The sequence below is a fragment of the Ambystoma mexicanum genome, chromosome 1q, assembly GCF_040938575.1.
Source record: "Ambystoma mexicanum isolate Mex_15411 chromosome 1q, UKY_AmexF1_1, whole genome shotgun sequence".
Classification (NCBI taxonomy): domain Eukaryota; kingdom Metazoa; phylum Chordata; class Amphibia; order Caudata; family Ambystomatidae; genus Ambystoma; species Ambystoma mexicanum.
In genome coordinates, this window is record NC_090922.1 from 799,724,271 (window position 1) to 799,738,659 (window position 14,389).

General features: G+C 46.3%; 1 protein-coding gene across 1 annotated transcript in view; it reads left to right on the plus strand.

Moving 5' to 3' along the window:
- Positions 1–1,771: 1,771 nt before the first annotated feature.
- Positions 1,772–14,389, plus strand: part of HMGCS2 (3-hydroxy-3-methylglutaryl-CoA synthase 2) — an 84,695-nt gene continuing 72,077 nt past the window's right edge. The window contains exon 1 of the mRNA XM_069641392.1: positions 1,772–1,950. Coding sequence (XP_069497493.1) covers positions 1,850–1,950 — 101 coding nt within the window. The 5' untranslated portion in view covers positions 1,772–1,849. The remainder of the gene's footprint in view (positions 1,951–14,389) is intronic.

Consider the following 14,389-nt stretch of genomic DNA (forward strand, 5'->3'; position numbering starts at 1 on the left):
TGCAGGATGGTGATGGCACATGGGCATCTGTGTGTGGATGCAGGATGGTGATGTCACATGGGCATCTGTGTGTGGATGCAGGATGGTGATGTCACATGGGCATCTGTGTGTGGGTGCAGGATGGTGATGGCACATGGGCATCTGTGTGTGGATGCAGGATGGTGATGTCACATGGGCATCTGTGTGTGGGTGCAGGATGGTGATGGCACATGGGCATCTGTGTGTGGGTGCAGGATGGTGATGGCACATGGGCATCTGTGTGTGGATGCAGGATGGTGATGTCACATGGGCATCTGTGTGTGGATGCAGGATGGTGATGTCACATGGGCATCTGTGTGTGGGTGCAGGATGGTGATGGCACATGGGCATCTGTGTGTGGATGCAGGATGGTGATGTCACATGGGCATCTGTGTGTGGGTGCAGGATGGTGATGTCACATGGGCATCTGTATTTGGGTGCAGGATGGTGATGTCACATGGGCATCTGTGTGTGGGTGCAGGATGGTGATGTCACATGGGCATCTGTATTTGGGTGCAGGATGGTGATGTCACATGGGCATCTGTGTGTGGGTGCAGGATGGTGATGTCACATGGGCATCTGTGTGTGGGTGCAGGATGGTGATGGCACATGGACATCTGTGTGTGGGTGCAGGATGGTGATGTCACATGGGAATCTGTGTGTGGGTGCAGGATGGTGATGTCACATGGAACCTGGATAGTTGGTGTGACCAAGTTCTATGGGTTCCTACAGTGACAGTTGGAGTTGCTGTGCTGGCTGGGGTGGATGTCCCAGTATTTCTATCATCTAACTTACCTGTGCTCACAGTCAGGAATAAACGTACCTATAACTTACCTCCTGACTCCAGCGTGGTGTGTGAGCCTGAGAACCCCATTACTTCAGGAAGTCAACAAAACAATGACTTCCTAATTTACAACATTAACTAAAGTTAGCAGTGCAATAACCGCATGTTATTAGTAAAAACAAACATCTATTCTGAGTAACAACATGTAACAACAAAACCAATATTCTCAGCTAAAACATTTCTGTACATGTCCTAACAGTTCCCAGTCATTGTTCTTCCGACAGGGAGACAATGGTTACACCAAGAGAAGCCATGAACAACTTCAGTACACCACCTCAAGCGCCTAACTCCAGCAAAAGAAGAGGAAACGCCAGGAACAAGTTACAAAATACAAAAGAGACCTAACCTACGAGTACCATCCTACAAACTGTCAAAGACCTGATGGTGTGCGGAACACACATTACATAATTTCATGACACATGGAGGCAATTTGGGTGACCTCAGAGTTGAACCCATCGGCCTGAAAGCCTAATATTGGCAGTGCCCGCGAGTTCCCGCGTATGCCCCTCTACCTGCAGCCCACCCAGTATCAGCAGTACCTTCATGTGCCCGGGGTAGCGGAAGCAGGAGCTCTTATCCCCACATACATACTTCGTTGCAGGGGCCGCTGGCATCCTGGGGTGGCCCCTTTACATTTTGGGACTTTGAGGCCTTGGTGTGTTTGAAAACAACGGCGTCTCTGTGTTATCTTTGAAAAACCTGCTCACTAGGGTCTGAGGTGAAGGGCAGGTAAGAGATGTACGTGAGGGAGTGGGGGGGGAGGGGCGGAGTGAGTAAGAAAGGTTTCTGCGGATCCTGCCCAGTAGGTCAAAGTTCAGCGAACTTTGGCACAGTTCCAGGAGTGCACAAACAGTGAGACAGACAGGGGGAAGGGGGTGTACATAGGCACGAGTGTCACCTGGGAGGGACGGGACATAGAGTGCTATAAAAGGGCGCGCGGGATGCCTGCTTCTGATTTCTTCTTCCTGGGAGCAGCAGAGCGGCGACATGTCTCGGATTTTCACACGATCTAGGCGCTATATCCAGCTCACTGGGGAGCTCCGGAGACAGCGCTCTCTGAGAGAGCTATCACCAGCCCTGGGCAGAAGGTGAGGGGACTGCACATCGATGTGGTGGGAGAGATATGGGGGGGGGGCGACAGGAGGAGAGAGCGTTCGGAGTATAAGGGGCGTTGTGGCCAGAACTTCCGAGAGAAAGGGACGGCGGGTCCAGAAACAGGGGGGAAAGCACAGTGGAGTAACTTGGTTGAAAATGTTGGGGGGGGGACATGACATCTGAAGAAAAGGTGCCTCCGCCAAATTAATGGGGACAAAATGGTGTGCCATGAAAGTTGGGGAGGACAAACACCCCTGTCCCCCCCTAAAATTACGCCCATGGGAAAGCACCAGGAGACAGACGCAGGGTCTCAGGGCCCGTCCATAAACCAAGTAGAGGGCAGTGGCAGGGGCAAGAGTGCCCCAGAACAAAAGAGTGCCGAGAAACGATAGGGTGCCGAGACAGAAGAGAGGCTGCCCAGACGCAAGGAGGAGAGCGTCCTGAGGTCTGGGGAAAGGAGTGCCACCATCCGAAGATAAGAGTGTCCACAGCCAGGGGAGAAAGCACACAGGAATGCAAGAGTGCCAGAGACACAGGGACCAGGGCCCTTCGAGACAGAAGGAGAGCGCATCCAGAGGCGGGGGAGAAGGCACCACCAAGACGGCAGAGGAGAGGGTCTCTAGAAGCAGCATGACAGCATCTTCAGACAGGGGGAAGATCACCCACAGAGAATGAGAGACTTGGCCGGGGCACGACCGTCTAAATACGGAATGAGAGGGCTTAGAGACGGGCCAGAGCTATGGCAAGAACACCCATTGAAAGGGGGAAACAATTCGAGAGATGGAGTAAGGGCGCCTAGAGAGAGGAGTGAACATGTCCAGGGATGGAGCAGAGCACCCAGAAAAAGGGTGAACATGTCCACAGAAGTAGCAAGAGCACACAGAGAGAGGAGTGAGAATGCCCAGAGACTGAGTAGGAGCACCAAGAAACATGGGTGACAATGTCCAGAGATGGAGTAGGAGCACCAATAGACAGACGTGAAACTGTCCAGAGATGGAGTAGGAGCACCAATAGACAGGGGTGAAAATTTCCAGAGAGGAAGTAGGAGCACCAAGAGACAGGGGTAAAAATATCCAGAGATGGAGTAGGAGCAGCAAGACACAGGAGTGAGAATGTCCAGCGATGGAGTAGGAGCAGAAAGAAACAGGGGTGACAATGTCCAGAGATGGAGTAGGAGCACCAAGAAACATGGGTGACAAAGTCCAGAGATGGAGTAGGAGCACCAAGAAACATGGGTGACAAAGTCCAGAGATGGAGTAGGAGCACCAATAGACAGACGTGAAACTGTCCAGACATGGAGTACGAGCACCAAGAGACAGGGGTAAAAATATCCAGAGATGGAGTAGGAGCAGCAAGACACAGGAGTGAGAATGTCCAGAGATGGAGTAGGAGCACCAAGAAACATGGGTGACAACGTCCAGAGATGGAGTAGGAGCAGAAAGAAACAGGGGTGACAATGTCCAGAGATGGAGTAGGAGCAGAAAGAAACAGGGGTGAAATATTGATAGATGGAGTAGGAGCACCAATAGACAGGGTTGAAAATGCCCAGAGATGGAGTAGGAGCACCAAGAAACACGAATGCCCAGAGGTGCGGTAAGAGCACCAGAGTCAGGGTTGAGTAGATCTTGCATTGTGCCTACAGCCATAGTTGATGCCGTTCAAGCACGTGTACCTGTTAGAGAGTCAGAGGAGGAGTATGACTGAATATGCAGCACTGGTTGGGAGGCGCAAAGTGGTAAGGGCAGGGGATAGAGAAGGTGCTCAGGCAGGCATGAGAAGGAAAAGGTGCATGTATCATTGGTCTCAACTGTATTCCCTGGGGTGCAGCGCCGAAAGGAGAGAGGTGGCTGGAGACTGGGTATGTCTGGAATCTACTCGCTGCATTGTGAGTTCGCGTGTGCTGAAGCCATGCCCAAGAAAACACAGGCGACAAAGCCCTTCTACTTACTGCCCTAGGGGCTAGGGCCCCCAACAACGTTTGGCAGATGTTCTAACTTGTGAGACAAAATGGAGTAAGAGCACGCAGAGGCAGGGGTGAGTCTATCAAGAGAGGCGAGAAGAGCATGTGTGCAGCTGCTTGCAGTAGCGGGGAGAATCCATACTCGTTGACCAGAAGAAAGAACATCCCGCGATAGAAGGGGAGAGGCCATAACAAGGTACCGGGTACGCATGTATAGAGGCAGGAACACCGTTCACAGCGCTGTCTAAATGCGACACGGGAGAAAATACCGCGAGACTCGGAGAGCGCGCCCAGAGCAGTGACATGGAAAGAAGTGGAGGCTACACGTGGGTGGACGGCGTCCCCCCATAGCTGCCTCTCTCTCCGACAGGTTGCGAGGTCTTGCGTCCTTCAGATATTCCTCTGTGCGCAAAGCCTGCCACCATGGCTTGCTATTTGGTTAGAGCTGCCTGGCATTAACAATGTACCGACCGGGCCACACCTCCTCCCCAGTCCTACTGCAGCAAACACTGCAGGGCTCATGCTGGGCCTCACGCATACTTAGTACACTCTGTTGTCAGCTGAGAATGCATGTGTGGCGCTGGTATGGGCATACCATCAGCCCTACCGCGTGGCTTCGTTCTCTGGCAAAATCATAGACAAAGAAATGGAGGAAAAGGGTGAGTGCTGCAAAATATTGATGGGCACGTGTGTTGGCCTCTGCATAGAAGAACAAAGAACGTCAGCCAGTGTGAACATCTAAACAACCACGCAAGAAAGGTTATTTGGTTTTAAAAAATATGAATCCAAGAAGGGCACTAAGGGGTGTGGCCAATTTCATTTGAAAATGTTGAAAAGCCCTGACACCAGCCCTGATGTCATGCATGACACCTTGAGCCAATGGCGTCTTCAAATTGCATGCTGGGTACTGTAGCTTGTTTCCCCCATTATAAATATGGGTTTAAAAGATCCAGCATGCAAAGTGGAAAGCCAGGGCTGGCTCATATGGTCACGCTGACGTGGGGCCACTTGGCAGCTCTGCATACATGATATTGTGTAAACAAGCACGACGAGCACGTGTACATTTCTAAGAACAAGTGGGCATGTTCGAGGCTCACATGTCTTTGTATTCCTTTAATTGTAACCTTCCATTCATCATGGAGGGTGAGCTGCAACCCCTTTTGTCATGTATTTCAATAAGAGTTTACACATTTTTCAAGATGTTTTGTTATGATTTATCTGGTCTGTAAAACAGAGAATTATTAAAACCCAAACATTAAGATATAGTTCTACCAACTAGACATTTTAAGTTATGTGGGCAAGTACTTAAGTTGCAGCTTGGTCTCAGATCTCTGCCATTGGCAGCGCGGGTTTTGGCAGGCTGAAAACATGCATTGAGGAAAATTCTCCCCCTGCTTCCTCCAGAAAATCGTATTACACTGGGGACTTCTACTACAATGGGCTCTTTATATTTATCTGGGACAACCAAAGTACCAGATCCAGCGGTTGCAGGTCCTTCAGAAGGCTGCAGCACGTCTGGCACTCAAGGCTCCTTATCGGACTTCCTCTGTCTCTCCTTTTCACTGGTTGCATTGGTTGCCGGTGCCAGCACCAAATCGATTTTAAAGGGATGGTCTAGTAAACATTTTTATTTAAAAAATAGATAGGCAACATAAAAAAAAATACTAGCATTCTCTTTTTTAAAACTTCCTATGTAAAATTTTGAGCTATTCAAGCTCAAAATTCGCAAAAGCAAGCACATGGGCGCATCCATTTTGTGAAATGGAGGCCCTCCTGTGCTGGCTTTTGCGGCACTAATGAAGGAAAAGCCAGCCAGCTGTAGTAAACAAAAGCTACCGCTGGGTGGCATTCCCTTCATTAGTGCTGTAGGCAGAGGACGGGGACCGGAGACCAGAGCAGGAAAGCTGCAGCTGAATCTCGGTAAGTGCTATTTTTTTTTTTTTTAAATAAGCACTAGCTGCGTTTTTTTTTCTAAGTTTTCCGGGCTGGAGGATCCCGCAAAACTTAGAAATAAAACCGCAGCTTTAAAACGTTGTATTTATGTTTGCGGTCACTTTTGAAGCGACCGCAAACATAAATACAATGTTATTGTGTTGGAAAACGCTGCGGTTTTTCTTTCCAAGTTTCTCAGGCTCCTCCGGCTCGGAGGAGCCTGAGAAACTTGGAAAGAAAAACCACAGCGTTTTCCAACACAACCGCGTGTGTTTCTGCCTGCTGTGGCTATCACTTTGGGTCTCCGGTGCTCCCAAGGGAGCACCGGAGACCCAAAGTGAAAGCCACAGCAGGCAGAAACACAACACGATTATGTTTACATGCCACATATTGTTTCTACCTACAGCTGATTTCCCATTTGGGGCTCCCGGGCTCCCTGGGAGCCCGAGAGACCCAAATGGGAAATGCTAAATGCTGCGTTGTGTCTGCCTAAATCTGCTTTCCCATTTGGGGCTCTCGGGCTCCCCGTGGGGAACAATGCGGTTGTTTTCCGCAATGCCGCGTTGTTTCTGCCTGAATCTGCTTTCCCATTTGGGGCTCTCGGGCTCCCCGTGGGGTAAGTGGTTGGGCGGCCGCTCTTTTTCAGTACTGGCCCACACTCTGTGGAACGCCCTGCCGTTACACTTGAGATTACTTGATGAGTATCTCTCCTTCAGAAGAGCCATGAAGACTCATCTGTTCAGTGCTGTTGTTTCCTCTTAGGCTCATCTTGAGCACTGCTTGCTGTTAGTTGCTTTCCCTTCCCAGCGCCTAGATGGTTTCAGGCCATAGTTTGCGCTCTATACATTTTTATTATAATAATAAAAAAACCTGGCTTCAGAACTTAACTAAAGTGTGTGATACTGGGCAAATCCTCTTGATCTCACTGAGCCTTACCTACGGGAGTTCGAATGCAAACTACTTCAATTCTATTTTTGCCTGAATAGAACATTATAAATGTGTCTCGTTTTAATTACTTACAAAACTGTAATCTTTATATTTACACAGATGGGAACTGAAGATGCTGCTACTAAGGGGTAATCATTGCATTTATATATGTCTTACATCTATCGACGTTTATCTTCTAGAATCAGTGAAAAACGTTAGTTAAGAGAGAGCAAAGATGACCTGATTTATCGCAACAAACCTATGGATTTGGGCTGTTGTGGGGCCATCTTTATTCAGAGGCCCTCCAGAGAAGCTCTCCAGGTAGTAATTATACATCTGATTGCCGATACCTGGTGTAATCTCATGTATGTGGCCATGGACTGAGAAACTGGGGGAGACTCCGAGTTGTGATGTCACCATTTCCCACACCCGCTGAATCTCATGTGTTTTGTTGCAATAAATGGGATCTTTGCCATTTGGAGTTTGAGGCCAGGGAGTCGGAAAGGGGGACTGCGACCACGTCCCAAGTTCCCTTTAATTGAACGTGTCCACTGGTGGTGCAAGTCCGGCTATATTATGAGCCGAATTGAAGTTGGGATGCACTGGGAATCAGTGTGCCAGTCCTTGCAACAGATTCCGCTGAAGGGGTGGGCTTCCAAAGCTTTTGTTTTGGGGTGGTGAGGCGGGAGATGTGTCAGATGGTGTAGAGAGAGGAAAAGGGTAGGAGCAAAGATTTGCATGAACGTTCCAGGAGTTGCCAGACAAAGCAAGGGCAGAGTTAAGAGTAGAGGATGAGGGCAGAAGTGGAAATAGAGATGGGGGAGATTGGAGGTGGGGAGAGAGGGGCTGGCAGTGGGATTTGGAAGAGGAGGCTCTAGGGTCATACTAGGGGAGAAGGTTGAGGAGGGAGGGTAGGGGAGTGAGTAGGAGAGGGGAGAGGACTTGGAGGTCTGACGTATAACTGGTTTAGAGGTGGGTGTTACATATTAAAGCACTCTACAGTTTAGTAGATTGGTTCAAGCGGCTCTACATTTGGGCCAGTTTACACTATACACATTCCAACATTACTTTATTTCAGCAAGGAGCATTCCGTCTTCAAGCCTGTAAGGCGCCCTTTAGCCTGCAAGGTTCCTTCTTTCTCATGGAGAGTTTAGGGTTAGGAACAGGGGTCCTTGTTTCCTTCCAATGATGCCTTTCGTTGGATAACAACCTTTGTGCCATGCCTCTGTGGCCCGCTCTCAGTCTCTGTATCATGAACTCTGGGTACAATCTACTTCAAGGGAATAATCAAACGAGCATTGGCATTACCAATAGTTTTGATTTTTGGGTAGGCATGGGAAATGCATTTGCCAGGCAATGCTGTAGTGGTATTAGTGGCCCATCAGTGGTAGCAGCTGCAAAAGTGGTGCGAGTACCTGTACATATGATAGCAGTGCCTAGCAAATGCCTAATATACACAAGTCAAAACAGTGAAGGACACACGTAGTGCTTATAAATCGAGTCGCTGAAGGCAGACGTGGATAAGCCATTTTGAATACATCAGTAGCTAGTTTATAGCTCCAATTAAGTCATTAACTCTCAGAAGACTGCTTTTAATCAAACATTGGCAGGCATATCTACCACACAATTTGATGATAAGGCTTGATAAAGTTAGCTCAAAGAGATCCCAGGAGGGTGTGCTCTGGGCGGGGAGGAGCAGGACGTGGGTGGACTGGCCATAGGGATTTGCATGGCCATGGGCAGTCAATTGGGTAAATAACCGAACACCTGCAAGCTTTGTATCCCTCCTCACATGCCATTTGTCCCTAGCCCTACTCTAATGAAATAGTTTTGGCTTTTAGGTGGGGCTAAAGTGAAACATTTATTAGCAACATTTTCAAACACCCTCGTACTCTCCAGCAAGGAAGAGCACCCTGCAAATAGTACTTGATCTTCATAAAATCTCCTCGACTATGTGTGTGTGGGTGAATATATTTTGTGAGCCCTGGACATTCAAATGAATGACAGGTCTCGGGCTCTAATGGAATGCAGGGGCTGACGTCTTGCCTGTATCAGCAGTCCAACATCCATTGCAATACCTGTTGAGAGGCGACTAAGGCAGAACCCAACACGCCTCCTTCCTTATGCCAAAACATATTTCCTGTCCATAAACATTTAGCATCAAATATGATGACGTAACAATCGCAATAAATGATCTGAAGATGCATTTAAAAAAGGTTAGCTACTCTATCTTTACCGCCAGAGATTTGATCCAGATTTTTCTATCACACAATTTTACAGTATGGGGCAACACTTTCACAATCTGATCAGATGTGGAAAAGCGTGAGAACTCCTTCCTGACATGTCTTGAGAGTTTAACCTTCACCACCGCTCCAATACCAAAGACATTCCCCCTACTTTCACATTTGCTGTTATGGTAGAGCTTCACATTATGTTTAGCCTCCTGAACTCTCTCTGTCAAATCTGTCCTTCTATTCATACAATCATACGTTCTCTATCCAACCGGGCACAATTTCATATTCGCCTTCCCCCGTCTCTAGACTCCAAATGGAACTAGACCAGTCATGGCATGTAGCGACAAGCAATACACAGCCACACTCCAATGGAAATCTCATTCTCAATCATTGCCTAGCGGACCAGCCATCTTAACACTGCCCACCGAATCTGATTGAGTCTTTCTATAGCACCATTCGACTAGGATGATATAAAGAGGTTTCAACATGTATGCCTTCAGACTGCAGTAAAGCCCACATCATCCGCAAGTACATCTGAACACCACTGTTCATGAAGATTGTTGAAGGAAAACCTTCCCTCCAAAATGCATGTTATATAAATTCATTCACAGCTCTAGTGGTGATATCACGGGTGATCTGGATCTCTGCGACTTTGAGAACATGTCAATGCCAGCTATGATAAATCTTGTTCCCCCTCTTGGAATTTCTATGGTACCAAGAAACTCCAAAGGAACCCCTCACTATGTATGGTTCCTTTGGGAACTCATGCAAACACAAAGCCTACTTTCATACTTGAATACCATATCACTTCCCACACAGTGATAGTACAACTTCACGGACATCTCTACTTACATGTCCATCACAAGCTACTAATAATCAGCACAGAGAATGCCAATGGTCTTGATAACACTAAGACCGGCTGACAAGCTAAATGCTGACAAGTAGACGTATGGTAGCCTGAAACGTCTGGTCCTGCACTCCCTCCTCATTTATGCACAACACATAATTACATGACTTTTGAAGGAAATTGCAAGGCAACACATCTGCAAATACGTCATCTCTACCAACAAAGAACTCCACACTGAAATTGAAGATCCAACCCATTTCCTAAAAATACACTTTTGAGCTGCTTCTGTCTGCGGGGTCAGATGTCACCCTCAAACATACATGCAACATGTTTGAGTGGCCTAAAAGCACCTTGTCGCTACTTTTTTATTACAGAATATTGAAGACCAGGACCATGTGATGTCCTGGGAACAAATGTCATATTTCTTTCTTGCCCCTCGTGCTCCAAGACCTGGGTCACTGGCATCTAAAAAAAAATCTGGTCTTACTATTGGGATCAATTCTGGAATGCACCAATAAGCCTGCAATTTCATTCATCAACACATTCATGCTCACCAGACAAACTACATACTCCTTTTCAGGAGAACCCTTCTGTTAAATGTGTTGCCCACTAAGTTGTAAACACATTTTGAGTCCTGCCACTGACATTAGCTTCTGGAGGACTTTTCAAGCGTTTGGTATGCACATGTCCAATATATTAAATATTTTCTAGCTTACATTTGTACTTTTCATATCTGAGCTTCGACCCAGCATTCCTCAGAACACTAGTGACTTTATGCAATCTCTTGACACACTGTTTGTGACTCCCCCACCATATATCAGATCACCATCCTGATGGTGCAGGATTCTTTTTTAAAAAAAAATACTTTATTTGAATTTAATTGAATTAACAATTTTTACAAAAAACCAATATGGCTCTGTCTCCATAGGCTTCTATTGCGTTACTTTCATTGCATTGCATTATGTTATCTTCGACTACTAATTAGTCCTCTTCATTGTACTCTGGTCATAGCTGAAAGGGAGCCACCATGTTTTGGCGTTTCACTGGGATCCATGTTTATTAGTTAAATGTTCCTTTCTTGTGGGTCCCGTTTTGTCCTGCTGGGACATCCTCGACCCTGCCTTGCCCCAGTAAAGGAAAAAGAAGACGCTCCTTGAAACTAGGTTAAAGTTGTTGTTAACCTTGTAAGCGTCTGAGGACCCAACCTTCAGGGTCCTGGGTTTTAATTCGTTTGATTTTTTTAAGTGATGGCACATGATTCCACTTTCACTCCCAAACAGAACATAACATCACTTTTTCAAAGACTTCATACTGATAAAGGGCATGATAAAAGCTGTTTGTTGGAGTGGGGAAGAGGGCTACTTGACCTGATGGCTTGACCGGGCTAATTTGATGGAAGAAAACATACTTGCATTCCCTGGTATGTGCAGCATTTGTGAAATAATTTGTGATGAACATACATTTCTCTTCAACTTGCCTGTTCAAATTCCTGAGATCAACGCAAATCCTGATACTCCCATTAGGCTTGGTTAATTAAACTATAGAAGACTACAGAGGCAACAGGTTGTATTACTCACTCCCTCTGTAACCTTTCTAATCCTTCACACGAATTATATTGCAGGAACCCTTTAATGCCCCACCCAATTCTCAGGACACCATTACCTAATGTCTTTGTTATATGATCGTAGTCATAAGACTTGTATTTAAATTATCCACTAGTAAGTCTTGATCTGAGTCACTAGATTTCCCAACTATATCCAGTGCATCCTATTGTGGCCAACCTAACAAATGTCCATCTATTCTGGAGATATCAATCATAGCTTTCATAGTTTTACCTTTAAACTTTAATTGCACATCAAATCTTCCTGTTATCGATTTAGGTTGTTGCATGTTGCATTTATACATATCTCTGCTTTCCAACATTCTTAATTTTCTACCATGTAATCAACAGCTGAGTCCATGATTGGGCACAATATTGATAGAAAATTAAGCGAATTCTTTTTTCTTTGTGACGCTCGGAGGCATTTCACACGTGCACTCATAACACCTGATCAGTGGGTTATTCTGCTGATTCAGATACCTTCCGCAACACGATTTTGCTAAAATGGCTGCAACAACATACACACTGTTGTCTCTGTCCACAATCTGTGCAAGTAACATTAAACCCTCAATAATCATTTATGTGCTACTACCAAACCACGTGTCAATGTGAATGCCTTTTTGACCTACACTTAAACGTTTAAAGTCTTTTAAATTTAGGTTTGTGGTGTTGAGGTGCAACTACCAACATTGTTTTTTCTGCCCTCTGTGTATCCACCTGGCCACAAGCGTAGTTATTCAGGTTTTAAGACTAATTTGCACTCTCAGCGGGCGATAAACTAAAAGGTTTTCTGATTTTTTTCTGAAATGCATAAGATTAGACATTTTCCTGATGTCTAAAGGAAGACTGTTTAGTTTCACCTCCAGATGATTGATGTAATACATTTTTTATTGCACCCTTGTAACTGTGTTGACATCACTGAACTTACCTTTCACATTTCTGGGGATTTTCTTCTAGTACCTTTACACACATCAAAGGATGCTCCAATCTTTTGACGATACTTGATGCAAAGATGGATTGACACACATCCATATTTCCCTACCTGTGCACTCATTTCTACTAGTTATAAGAACTGAGCCATAATGTGCCCTCATAATCCGTTTTGAAGTCACACTTGACTGCTAGCCCATGAAGAGCTGTGAACACATGTTCTATAGTTTCACCCTCCCTGTGAGCTCTTATGCCAAGATTGTAGCATTCTAAAATCACATTCTTTTCAGGGTTGGGGCCAATGACCATCTTTTTCATAGAGTTCTCATAGCAGTGTAGTACTTCCAAATCTTGCCCTTCCTCTCCTTGTTCCTCTTTGAGTTCTGATGACCTCTGAAGTATACACTGGCCTTGTGTAATGAAAGAGAAGTGCTTTTATTTCCCTCTGCATTGTATGTGGGGCAGGATACCAAACACACGCACTACTGCAATCCTTCCTTTCATGCACTCCATTTTACTTGTGGCTCACCTGGCATTGGCAAGAAAAAGGCTGACCTTGGAATGAATGCTTGAGGCAGTCATGATGCAGGTTACCAATGAAGATGCTTGCAAGGAGAAACAAGCGATGCTTTTCTTTGAGAAAATGCGTCCATAAATTACCAAAGATAACTAGCAATTTCCAAATGTCGTATCTATGAGGTCCCTATGAGGGGACTTCTTTCTGGTGAGCACCGGAACCTTTGTGCTCCACTGGTAACTTAGCAAAGTTTTCACGGATTAGTGGTGACTGATGATGTTCCAGTGATACTGATAAAAACTAGGTCCGGGACCTCTCCTCTGACCCCACTGTGCGGCAGTCGGTAAATGCCCCTCGTTGCTGCTGTGCTCCCACTGCAATGCAGACAACATAAGCAAGAGGGATTATATTTTTCGATGTGATTCTGAACACAGTACACCTTGCTTGCAAAAGCACTGCAGTACCGGTGGCACCGCAGTGGGCATATCACAGTAGTACTAATGGCCAGAGAGGGCAATTCCCTCAGGCAGACCTTTGGTGACCCTTCTACTGCTCGCACTAGGAATGAGATGCCTGAAGGGTATATGAACTGGGAAAGTCACCTGACAGAAAATGCACAGCGCGTGACAAGTTTTCAGGAATGTGGGCCATTTGAATCATTGTTTGCAGGAAGCTATTTTTGCAATGGCATAAGATCATGTCTTTTTCCTGTGGGTATAAGGGATAGTATTGAACGGAGTGGTTGGGACCTTGGCTGCCCCACTTGTCTATCAGCTGCTGCAGGGCCCGGTGACAGACCAGCAAGGCAGAAACCAACAGTTGGGAGCATACATGGCAGAAATGATCTTTCAGGGTGTGTGCGTGGCATGCTTGGGTTTCCAACGCAATTCACCTTACAGAACACTGCTGCTCTCCTCCAAACATTTTCTAGATTCTTACTTTCATTAGGGTGGCCGCCCAGCTGTGCATGGCAAAACCCTGCCCATTGGTACTAGGAATTCTGGTCACTGTAGTCCAAATGTAGGTAGCCAGGAACCAAGACGCCCCTATTATATTTCCACCTCAGTGGGGTGGGGGAATGGGCCACAGTGAAGCAAACCTCATTGGGATATGGGTCAACCTGTTGCCGCCCCTTAGGAGTTCAGCGCTCAAGTCATTTTCTTTTATGGTGGCTAAGTTGAGGAGCTCACTCCATTTCCGAGCTCAATTCACCTTACAACCAAGTGGTGTTTTCCAAATGTGTTCTGCCCTTTCTTTCATCAGGGAAGCAGTTTAGCTGTGCATGGTCTCAGGAACCTCACATTAGTGCTGGGAATTTGGGTTACTGCAGAGTCAATTTAGGTAGCCAAGGACCAACACTCCCCCAAGGCGTCAACCTCAGCTGACAGAACTGCTGATTGGCATTCTCTTCATATAACTTTAATGTTCATCCACCAACCCAGCCAATCTTGAAAAATATAAACCATCTGCATGTCGACTTCTGGA